This window comes from Sorex araneus, chromosome 1 (genome assembly GCF_027595985.1).
Source record: "Sorex araneus isolate mSorAra2 chromosome 1, mSorAra2.pri, whole genome shotgun sequence".
Lineage (NCBI taxonomy): Eukaryota > Metazoa > Chordata > Mammalia > Eulipotyphla > Soricidae > Sorex > Sorex araneus.
Genome location: NC_073302.1, coordinates 366,936,767 through 366,949,674, shown reverse-complemented (window position 1 = coordinate 366,949,674; position 12,908 = coordinate 366,936,767). Strand labels below are relative to the sequence as shown.

At 37.5% G+C, this 12,908-nt stretch overlaps 1 protein-coding gene across 5 annotated transcripts in view; it reads left to right on the top strand.

Annotated features, from left to right (window-relative positions):
• Positions 1–12,175, top strand: part of PALS2 (protein associated with LIN7 2, MAGUK p55 family member) — a 94,716-nt gene extending 82,541 nt beyond the window's left edge. For all 5 annotated transcript variants that reach the window (XM_055130928.1, XM_055130920.1, XM_055130952.1 and 2 more), the window contains 3 exons: positions 2,341–2,543; positions 3,626–3,754; positions 8,649–12,175. In XM_055130928.1, coding sequence (XP_054986903.1) covers positions 2,341–2,543; positions 3,626–3,754; positions 8,649–8,825 — 509 coding nt within the window. In that variant the 3' untranslated portion in view covers positions 8,826–12,175. The remainder of the gene's footprint in view (positions 1–2,340; positions 2,544–3,625; positions 3,755–8,648) is intronic.
• Positions 12,176–12,908: the final 733 nt, after the last annotated feature.

The following is a 12,908-nucleotide window of genomic DNA, read 5'->3' as shown; positions in this document are numbered from 1 at the left end:
GAGCACCGCCAGGAGTAATTCCTGAGTGCAGAGCCAGGAGTAACACCTGTGCATCGCCAGGTGTGACCCAAAAAGCCAAAAAAAAAAAAAAAAAGAAACTTAAAAAAGGTTGGTCAGTGTTATATATGTTATGTAATTATGTATTATTGTATTTACTTATTATAGGGGATATGCAAGTGAAAATTTCAGTCACATGCCAGTTCATATCTTTTAGATTGGTATTATATATCATATATTTTTTAATTATTTTTTCTCCTTTTAAAATTTTTATTTTTTTAATTGAAACACAGCAAGATACACAGTTACAAAGTTGTTCATGATTGAGTTTCAGTCATATATATATCATATCTCCCACTACCAATGTGGAGTGCACATGTGAGAGAGAGTAAGGGATGGAGAGAGAAGTATCTGCCATAGAGGCCAGCTTGGGGACAGGCTGAGAGGGAAACTAAAACTAGGGACATTGGGTTGGGACATTGGTGGCTGGAAATATACACTGCTGAAGGCAGGGGTGTTGGCACATTGTATGATTGAAACCCAATTGTGAACAACTTTGTGGCTATCTCACGGTGATTCAACAAAAAAAAGGAAACTACAAAAAAAAAGAATAATCTTAACATTTTCTTAATATTCTAGCATATAAAATACTGTTTTATTTAATCATTACTGTTAATGCCCACTTACATGTTTTGTTACAAGTAAAGTAATGGCAAATTGTATACATAAATCTCAGTTGTAAATGATTCAACTAAAGGAATATATATATATAACTTTCAAATTATTGATATCCTAGTTCTAAATTAATTCCAGATGAAGTATTATTTTACCTTTCTTATGGTGTTTTATTTTTAGTAAAAATTTAAGTTTGAAATTTTATATATAAACAACTGTTTTTATGTATTGTAGGTATCTTTTGCTTTTATTAATTCACTTTGGGGCCCGAAGTATGTTCGAAGTATATCTATAGTAAAACTAAAGGGAGAGATAATACAGCAGGTAGGGCGCTTGCTAGACATTACTGGTGCACTGTAGTCCCGTTGTTCATCTGTTTGCTTGAGCGGGCACCAGTAATGTCTCCATTGTGAGACCTGTTACTGTTTTTGGCATATCAAATATGCCACGGATAGCTTGCCAGGCTCTGCCGTGTGGGTGGGATACTCGGTAGCTTGCCAGGCTCTCCGAGAGGGATGGAAGAATTGAACCCAGGTTGGCCACGTGCAAGGCAAATGCCCTACCCACTGTGCTATCGCTCCAGTCCGAAGTATGTCCGAAGTATATCTATAGTAAAACTAAAGGGAGAGAGAATACAGCAGGTAGGGCGCTTGCCCTGCAAGCATGGGGGTGGGGGGTTCAATCCCCATAACCATCTCCCAAGCCCACCAGAGGTGATCCTTGAGTGCAGAGCCAAGAGAAAGCCTTGAGCACAGCTGGTATAACTCCAGAACAAACAGTGATAAAGGATAGAGCATTTGCAGGCAAAACTACATTTCAGAAAATGGATAACATCAAATAAAAATAGAACTTTGCTTACCTATTGGACACTCAATTAGAAAATGTAAAGATAGGGTGAAATAGGGTTGGAGCGATAGCACAGCAGTAGGGCATTCGTCTTTCACTCGGCCGACCCATGTTCAACTCTCTGCCCCTCTCGGAAAGCCTGGCAAGCTACCGAGAGTATTGCGCCCGCACGGCAGAGCCTGGCAAGCTACCCGTGGCATAGTGGATATGCCAAACACAGTAACAATAATTCTCACAATGAGAGACGTTACTGGTGCCTGCTCCAACAACTAGATGAGCAATGGGATGACAGTGACAGTAACGGTGAAATAAGCACAGAGGAGAGGAATCCCAATCAGAGGGAATTGGCCTCAAATTTACTATAACCCAGACACAAGTAAGATATTAAAGTTAGGACTTTGGTTCTAGGTAAATGAGTATGTTTGAGCACTTTCGGGGGGAGGGGGATACAGATTTTATGTTAGGGGATTACCTCTAAAATATTACTCTAGATCATGGTCAGCAAACTTTTTATTCAGTAGTCACATTGTGATTATGTTAGGCTTTGCATGCTGTTCAGTCTACCTCAACTATGCCACCATTGTCATACAGTGAAGCCAGAGATAGCTTAAGCAAATCTGTACCACTGTGGAATAATAAAGCCTTTTATATAAAGTAGGAAGCAGGGCAAATTTAACCATAGTCCATAGTTCACTGACCCCTGCACTATAGAAAAGTCTTTAATTACCTTACATATTTTAGTCTTTATATATGCATATATATACATATATATGTATATATATCCTGCATTTTCTTTGTACAAATTACCAACATTGTTTTTAGTTACTTCACGGAAACCAAGGGAAGATGAGAAAGATGGTCAGGCCTACAAGTTTGTGTCACGATCTGAGATGGAAGCCGACATTAAAGCTGGAAAATATTTGGAACATGGGGAATATGAAGGAAATCTCTATGGAACAAAGATCGATTCTATTCTTGAAGTTGTCCAAACCGGAAGAACGTGCATTTTGGATGTCAACCCCCAAGTAAGCTGTGTGCTACCCAGAGTTGCTCTGTAATTTTGTTTCCTCTGGAGTTTTTATTTTGTTTGAGAGTGTGGAGGTGCCTTTCCCCCTCTGTTTCCTTTTGGTGGGAGAATGTGTTATTATGTCACTACAGCTAGTTAAATGCATCTCTGATTAGTCAGCCAACAGAACTTTACATAGCAGTAGGAACTTGATTGTTGACAGTTTATTTGCTTCTTTAATGTATAAAATTTAAACACGGATGCAACATAAAGAATAGTTTGAAGTTACAACACATGCACACACACTTCATTCCACATCTCATCGTCCTCTTCTTATCCTTCTGTTTTCAACCTAAATTCACTTCCGTAGTGAGGTAAATATTAATGGTAAATGACATTAATATATTCTCAATTAGTAATATGCTATTGACATTATCAATAGCACAATAACATAAATATCAATAATAATACTTATATCAGTACTATTAACATAACAGTATTTGTGTATTTATCTTTAAATACAAATACATGTATATAAAGTATAATGGATTTTGTTTTCTTTTGACATAAATATGCAAATTCCTTAATTTTCTGCATTGAAGATTATGTTTTTTTTTGTGGGGGGTCACCCCAGTAGAAGATGGGGAATGCAGCATTTCTTAAAAAATGTTTTTATGCCAGTTTCTATAGAGTTTTCTTTAATCCCTGCAATTGCAACATGACATTTCATAATATGCATAATATTAACTTTTGTAACCATCCTCCCATTGAGAATACCGAGGTTATTTCTACTTCTCCGATATTCATAGTACTCTACAATTAACAAAGCATTTACATTGTCATGATGATTTGTGGATCATTAAGATAAATACTTTCACTTGCTCAAGTGGATCAAAGCGTCAAGACAGATCAGAACAAAATTAATCATCTTAAGAAAGAACTGAAAGGGGGTCCAGAGGCTAGAAAGGTGGGAGCATGATGCCCTGATTTTCAGGAAGCAGGCAGAATGGCTTTGAAGGCGTTGGATCTGGTAAAAATCTAAAGGGTGGCATAGTTCAGATTCTAACCCGACGAACTGATTTGCATATGCTCTCTGCACAGGCCCTGAAAGTGCTGAGGACATCTGAGTTCATGCCCTATGTCGTGTTTATTGCTGCCCCGGAGCTGGAGACGTTGCGTGCCATGCACAAGGCTGTGGTGGATGCCGGTATCACTACCAAGCTTCTGACGGTGAGCTGCTGGAGGATGACTATTTCTCTCTTCAAATGTTTCCTTAACTGTAGCCTGTCGTGCATATGAAGGGACCATACTACATAAGGCATTAGGGAATGAAAATTCATTCCCTAGATGTAGCTAGGGTTTGGAACAATTTTGCTCCTAATTAAAAATCACGAATTTTAAAATAAAAATTTTAAATTTTATTTTAAAATTCCCCTGTGTTAATGAAATGGGCCAGAACCAATATATGCATATTAGTCCAACCCTCTTGATTTATTAATGAAGGAACTGGGCCTCAAGACTTTCTTTGTATTAGGGACTCTCAAGCCATGCTCAGGAGATGGAGGGGGGCAGGGGGTGGCCCCAACAATTATCAGCAAACCAAGCTGGCAATTTAATGCCTGAGGGGGCGATGCTGCTTAGTCCTGTGTGCTGGAGTGCTCAGGGGAGTGTGTGGCTTGCCGGGGATCGAATGTGGGTCAGGCACATGCTTACCTTGCATTCTGACACTTATACTGTCTCCTGGCTCCCAAAGACCATCAGCAAGCATGTTCACCGTGATTAATGGAGTGGTACACATCTGAGAGCATGGTTCCAATAGTGGTTGTTTACTTGTATGCTTGTGGTGTCAGTTACTGGCCCTCCACCACCATGGAGCACCCACAAACCTCAATGCCGACCTACTATCCTGCTATCCTGCTGTCACTTCTAATGCGCCTCTTCTTCCTCCTCATTCCTCCACATCCCATGATTTATTACTCACACAATTGGGTGCTTTAATTGTTTTGTTTTGGGATATGTTTTCTTTTGTTCTCCCTCCCTACCCAAGTACAAAATAAACACAAAAGAGGTAAAAATGGATCTCACATAGTTTCAGTAGCATGGTTTGTTTTTTTATTTGTTAGATTCCCTCCTTCTTCCCTTATTATGAAATTATTTTGAAGCAAATCTTTGAAATATCAACTATAAATGTTTTGGTATTATTCTTTTTAAAACGGTCTTTGTAAATATAGCCATTGGGGTCAGAGAGAGAGCACAGGGGCTTAATTTAATATAGCTGACCCTGATTTGATTCCCCAGCACCACATGTGATCCCCCAAGCACCTCCAGGAGTCACTCCCCCAAGCACACTCCAGGAGTCGCTCAGAGCCAGGAAGAGCTCCTGAACACCACCAGATGTGACCCTAATAACCCCCAAACATTTTATATGGTTATAAGACAGAAACATAACATCATAAATACATGAAAAATTAAGAGCCACATTTTGGTTTGTTTTATTTTGGGGCCACATCCAGTGATGCTCAGGGTTTACTCTGCACTCAGGAATTTCTCTTGGCTGACTCGAGGGACCATACGAGATGCTGGGGATAAAACCCAGTTGGCTGCATGCAAGGCAAATACTCTACCCACTGGACTATCGCTCTGGCCCAAGGGCCATTTCTTTCTTTTTTTTTTTTTTAATTTTTTTATTAGTGAATCACCATGAGGTACAGTTACAGACTTACAAACTTTCGTGCTTGCGTTTCAGTCATACAATGGTCAAGTACCCATCCCTCCACGAGTGCCCATTTTCCACCACCAGTGGTCCCAGCATCCCTCCCACCACCCCCACCCTGTCCCCTCCACCCCACCCCGCCTCTGTGGCAGGGCATTCCCTTTTGCTCTCTCTCACCAAGGGTGTTGTGGTTTGTAACAGAGGTACTAAGCAAGGGCCATTTCTTAATGCCATAAATATACAGACTGCTTTCATTGCCTCAGATTGGTATTTATTTCATAGGAGGCATACCTCACTGGTGGCTCTCAGTTTGGTGCTCAGCAGTTGCTCCCAGCAGTGCTCAGGGATCAAACCTGGACTTCCAGCATGCAGAGCACGTGCACTCGCATTTCAAGCTGTTACTTGCACTTTGAAATTCATCGCTTATTTACAAGTTGGTTTGTTCAGATGAGGCACCAAACAAGAGCAACACGTTGCCTTTACTGAATGTCTCTAAGTTTTCCCCAGTAAATTATATAAAATTGGTGCACAATAAGCTGTGCATATTTCAAACACACTTAGCTTGACACACTTGGGCTTATCTGCAAACCTGTGAAACCATTGCAGTGAAGGTCACAGACATGCCCATCTCTTCCAAACGTTTCCTTGTGCTCCTCTAAAATCTCTCCCTCCTGCTGTTCTTCTCACACTGAAACTGTGACACTTGAAGTCTAGGAACACTTGTCCTCTTTGTTTTCTTCAAGTTGTTCCCTGTTTCTGTTTTTTTAATAGCCAATATAACTAAATTATTAAAAGTGTCATCATTTACTAATCATGGTGTGTCATTTCTGCACTATTTTGATTTAATGACATTTCTGCTCATTGAAGTTAGGTTGTTTTGGGGGTTGTTTGGTTTTTTCTTTCTGGAAATTCTGGTAATTACTGATTGCATGTTAGTTGTTTTGTGAGCTCTTTTTCAGGGGACTCAGGTATTTGGAAATTGCTGTGTGTGTGTGTGTGTGTGTGTGTGTGTGTGTGTGTGTGCGCGCGCGCGTGCGAGTGCACGCGCCAGGGAATATCTCTATTTGAAGGAAACACTATCATGAACTCATTCTGAAACTTCCCAGCCAAATTCAGGATTTTAGGGGTTATTTAACTTCTTTTTTTTTTTCTTTTGGGGTCCCACCTGGCAATGCACAGGGATTACTCCTGGCTCATGCACTCAGGAATTTTCTCCTGGCAGTGCTCGGGGGACCACATGGGATGTTGGGAATCAAACCTGGGTCAGCCGCATGCAAGGCAAATGCCCTCCCTGCTGTGCTATTGCTCCAGTCCCTTAGAATTTCCCTGTTCTCACAAATGCCAGGACTCTTAAAATACTGCATGACTGCTGATTTGCTAATACCCTATAGTGTGAGAATGTATTCTTCACTACCGCCAATAATGTGATTCTATGAAAAGGTTTACTTCCCTGCTACAGTTTTTCCCTCAGAGTTTCCTAGTTATGTCTGTTTTTGCTTAGACCCTTTGGGCCTCTAAAATCTCGGTGCCTATATCTGGAAAATTCTTATTTATGATTTCATTAACTTGTTTCTTCATCAGCTTTTGCTTTCCTGTTCTTCAGACTGTCTGATGATTCTTATATCGTTCCTCTTGAACTCAGCCCATAGTTCTCTGGTGTGCTTTCATTTCAGACAATTTTCAGCCATCTGCTGTTTTCTGATGGTTTTCTCCTCAGCTTGGAGCTCAGTGATCTTTTGCTTAGCTGCTATAATGCTGGTATTCAGAGCTGCTTAGTTTCTTGTATCACCTACCATGTTATTCATTTCTGTCATGTCTGATTGTAGTAGTTTTTTCATTTCACCTTTATACTCTACAGCTTTGCTGGCTATCTGTGCCACTGTTTCTTTCATCGTGTTGAGCATACTCATTATGGTGTCCCTAACAACATTCTCTGAAGATTTACTGGTGCCCCAGTGGGACTTAGCCTGGTACAGGGTCAGGAAGCATCTCTGCCAGACCGTCCTTTCTTGATTGATTCATTCTCTTTTCACACCTGGCTCGTCATCCTATCAGATTATTTTATCACCAAACTTTATTTTCACTCTCATGTTATTTCCATCTTCATCATAACCCAGAGATGTCTTTTCACTGCATCTAAGTCCTCCATGGCATGGTCTGTGCTCACCTCAGTTTCCAACCTCCCTCCAGCCCTCCAGCTGTCACTTTATAACCTTTAACATTTTGAGGTCATTTCTTTACTGGATTTTACATTGTTGTTACCTCTGCCTGATATTCACTTTCCCCCACAATAGTTGAAAACTTCTCCCACTGTAGTTCCCAACTTAGGTGGCATTTGCTCAGTCTCTTTCTAGTCAACCGCCTCGAAGTTAGATTGAGAAATTCCTCTGGCTTTTCTTTTTTAATATAGTAATTATTCATTTGGGAGATTTTTGGTTTTTTGCTATTTTTTGCTCTTTTTGCTTCTTTTTGCTTTCCATAAAATCCTTTCTCTTTCATTGTTCTATCCACAGATTATGAAAGAATATAGACACTTTAAAACAAACTCAATAATTCTAGAACTTGCAGAAGTATTGTGATACTTAACATGCCTGCAATTTAATGAAAAGCTTTACTTGGCTGTGTAGAACCCATTATTTATTCCCTTTATCATTTCTAAGTGACTAGAAATGCTCTGTAAAATATAAGCCACGCTAATTCAAGTAAAATTATTGGGACTGGGGAGGGGGCAAGTAAAGTTGGTCTTTAAAATATAGGGACTGGAGCGATAGTGCAGCGGGTAGGGCACTTGCCTTGCACGGGGCCGCCCTGGGTTTGATCTGCCAGCATTCCTTCCATATGGTCCCCCAAGGCCCACCAGGAGTAATTTCTGAGTGCAGAGCCAGGAGTAAGCCCTGATCACTGCTGGGTGTGGCCTAAAAAACAAACAAAACAAAATAGAACACCCACATTTGTAAGATTCTCTTTTTTTCAGATCTAGGCAGCAAATTTGGTTTTTAGCTTTAATAGCCACTGGAAATTGGATCCCATAATTTATTAAGACCATAAAATAAAAGATTTTTTGAAAAAGATGATATAGCTAGACTAGAAAACACTCAAATATGATCATTTTTATTATCTCCAATTTCACCCAGAGATTGTCAGCAGTATTTTATTAGGAGTCTTAATATCAGTGAAACAGATAATACAGAATACTCATAAATGCAAACAGATGTACTGCACCTGGAAAGTCTAGCTCTGACCAGATGGTAATGCCTTTTTTAATAGTCTATATAGATTGCTTTGGGGATTTAATATCAGAATTATAATAAATATCTAAACTATTGACTTATGCTCACTTTGAATTGCCTGCCTGAGCAAATAAATGCACATTATGAACGATAAACTTTTCCTTCTAAAACTCTTCCACAGGACTCTGACTTGAAGAAAACAGTGGATGAAAGTGCACGGATTCAGAGAGCATACAACCATTATTTCGATTTGATCATCATAAACGACAATCTAGACAAAGCCTTTGAGAAACTACAAACTGCCATAGAGAAACTGAGACTGGAGCCACAGTGGGTCCCCATCAGCTGGGTTTACTGATGAGTCAATAAGGTTGACAATTAAAATAAAACTTTCACAAGGTGACTGCAACAAATTAGCCTTCTACTAAGAAAAATACATGCACAGATAGAAGAAATTTGCCAAGTTCAGGCATTTTTATTGTGTAGATTGAAATACCAGTACACTCTTTTGAATTTTTATATAAAATGTGATTGGGAAGGTGTACTCTAATATATAATTTATCTTAATTTTTCTAACTTTTTATGGATAATCTTTCTATTCATATCACATAAAAGAAATGCGTTGAAGCATTTTGTATATGTTTTGATTTAGTACACTTGCTTTTTTCATCAAAGGAACTTTCAAATCATTCACTCTGGTGTTGGTCTCACATTTTCACTGTGATAATGAATACTTGAAATAGTTTTGTAAAGCTGTTATTTAGTTCCGTATTTAATGAAGGAAGTTACTCTTATTAGGAGAAAATAGCTATTGGCCTTCTTTCCTAATATATTTTCTTACAGAAGCAGAATTTTAATGTCAGTGCTGTAGTTAGCCTACTACCACCCAGATCTGACATCTGAAGTCTGCTCAGTGCTATGTGGTTTCATTCATTCAGAGATGTGTGGCTCTCCATTCTAATTTGTACAGATATATTGGGTTTTCCCTTTGCTTTCTATCTTGAGTTAAAAAAAAAAAAAGTGAAGAGCAATATCTTGCACTCTCTCATTCATTGCAGTGACAGGTTGATGTTAAGTTAATGTCTGCAGAGCAAATAAGGCCATGCCAGCTGAGGGAGTGCCTTAACCTATAAAATTTTGCAGCAAAGTGGCACTTCAAAGTTAATTTATTTTCACTTGTAAAAATTTAACTGACAAAATGAACCTTCTACTCTAGATAGATGAGTTTGGGTTTTTTGGGGGGCCTTTTTGTTTGTTTTTAATTAGGACGATAGTCAACAACTGTATCATGCCTTTGCAAATTTCTCTTTTGAAGAAAATCACAAATGCCTCAGAGCGTACATTGCACTTAGGATTTTTGTGAACTGTCATTATGCTTTTGGAAGAACAATATGGTCTTATCTGTATTTTACATTTCTGTTAGGATATGCATTTTGTTTAATGATTGGGAAACAGTTCTTCTCTTTCAGGTGTATTAATATATACAGATACCAAATCTCAGTTGGGTTAATACCTTCCTTTGGGATTCTTGGATAGTATAAATTATCCCTAAAAAATAATCTATAATGCTGCTCATCATTATGGCCACATTTTATATTGTTGCTAGATTTTCACATCCGCATTATTTACACCAAAGTATTAAGTGCTTACATGCTGGTGATCGTCTTTGGCTGTAGCACCAGCCAACTACTTGCTGAATTTTATTTCCTCTCACCAATATGGTTACCTAAAATTAAGAACTAATACACAGTGTTTCATTCCTTTTCACAATGAAACAAAATTCCCAAGTGACTTTGTTAAGATTGGAAATCTATGGGTTTAATTTTAATTCCAGAATTTCATATAGAGAACACAAATTTGTGTTACTTATCCTAGAACAGGAAATTGGTAACAAAATAGATCATATGCTTTATAAGTCTTGGTGGCTTTTAAACCACATATGTTTAGACCAAACTCTTGACTTCTCAAAGTAACACCCATCAAACAAGAGTGTCAAGATGATGTCATATCCTGGTGTTTAAATTCACAGTAAAATTTTAAGAAAATTTTATTTACACACTCTCAGGAGTTGTACTGAGTGCTGCAGTGTGCTTCCAGCTGCTGTGTGGAGTCTCTGAACAGCTTTGGATTGTTAGAGCAGCACACAAGTTTATCCACAAACCAGTTCAGCCATCTTGACAAGAGGAGAGAGATTTTCAGCCTTATTGTATGGTGTCATGTTCCTTAGGAAATAGTCTACAAAGTATTCATGTACACACTAGATTCATTCTAATATAACATAAAATTAATGTAGTTCAGTTATTTTCTGTCTAATGCCAGAACCGAAGAGAATCTGTAGAAAATAGTTCAATGTGTCTCAGTCAAGAACCATTGAACTTGATAGGGGATCGAGAGATAAGACAGAAGTGAAGTTATTTGCATTGCATAAGACAAATCCCAGTTCCATTTAAAGCCCCATCTGGTCCTCCAGCATTATCAGTAGCCCCAGAGCACTGCTGGGTGTGACTCTAATCCTTCCTGCCCCCCCACAAGAAAAGGGGGAAAATAGTCACTGAACTTGGAGTCCCATTTACATCTGCAGGAGCCAGCAAGCTCTGTTGGGGCAAGGAGTCTCCCAAGGCACTGAGAGAATATTTGTAATCAAGGACATGAGATCTTCTCTTGTGGGAATGGTCTAAATTAGCTTTACCAAAGAAAATATGGTTTAAAGTGCTATTGAGAAACATTTGATCTTAAGAAGCATGAGTGCCAATACATTACTGTACCTGAGGACTCCTTGTGGATAGGTGAGTATACATAGTCGGCATTTAATGCATGGGTGTATACAGTTGAGTATTACATTCAGCATTTTATTCATATTTGGTGCCCACTGGATAAGATAGTTAACCATAAATGATAGAATGTATATGATATACTAGAATTTCATTTCATTAATCATGCCTTGATTATGCTGTCTCAATTTGTTTTAATTCTTTGACCCATTTTTAACTATATGATTGCTGAACATAGATTTCTAAAACAAATCATCATAAACCCAATGACTACAGCAGTAGTATCTTGGAGCTAGATTCTAGAAGCAATTAAATTTATTGATTATAGTTATATTTTTAAAGGAATTTAAAGATTTTTTAATTTTGAAATTCTTTAAAGAAAAATTGGTTAACATAAATTTAAAAAACAATGCAGATAGCAGTAAATTATAATTAATATGGCTTCATAAGATGCAAGATACTAACTGCTTTAAAAGTACACAATTCCATTAACAGAGAAAACTGCTTTAAAAACTCATTAAATTGGTAGCTATTATATAGATATACAACCCATGTCATGATTGGAGTTGATTTTTAAGATAGTTATGGAGTTTAAGTGTAATTATTATAAATTGGTAAACAATGAAGATTAAAGTTTTAAAAAATGGTTCAGAATAATAATATACTAACATTATACTTTTACAAGTTCTGAGACAACACTACTTTCCGGAAATCACAGACATTATTGCCAATAATTTTATAGCAATGAATCTTTATAATGAATAGGATAAAAAGCAATCCTGAAGTTTTATGTATATAGGTAGGTCATTTTTTTTAAATGTTTGAGTCACCAAATGTGTGTATGTGTGTACATATGTAAGATTTTCCCAGAATACATGAATAATAAAACTAAATATATTCATTCATGCAATTATAACTAGTTTTCTTAACTTCTCAATTGCTTCAAAATTATTACAGTTCTAAAACTTTGATCACATAGTTTTTGAAAAGGTTCTAGTTTCACCTTGAGCCCAAATACTAATAATCTCTTTTGTGAAAAATATATGGAGAATTCTGCTCAAAATTAAAATTTCTTGAGTAAAAAGGACAAAGTCCTAAATGGAGCCTCTTGGGAAATATTTGACATTGGCCCGTACCACTGGCGTATCACTCTTGGATGTGACTTAACACAAATAGGTGTGCTGGCATCAATGTGTTGAACTTTTGGATTGATTTGTTCTATGATTGAGGCTGAGCATGTAGTACTTACCCTCTTCCTGTGTGTTGTAAGGAATTTGCTGTGATGAGATCTAAATTGTATTTTGAATTCTTAGAGGAGTTCACTATTTTAAGTAATTGGAGTATTACTTATAATACTAGTGATTCTTATTCACATTTATAAGAACTACAGTTGGCTGATAATTCAGCATATCAGTTTTTACTTAATTATGTATTATAAACCTTAAGAAGATAATCCTTTAATTTTTATGGTAAGATTATTTTTAAATTTTTTGTTAGCTTTCAATTCTGTTTACTTTTTCATATGGCCCATAACTCATCCTGTTTTTTTTTCTATTTTTTTAATTATTTAAAATCACTTTAATTTATTTAATGTAGACAAATGCCACAACAGTTGATGCAATTCTGGTGTTGAAATTGTTTAGATAACAAACCTCCAACATTAAATCAAT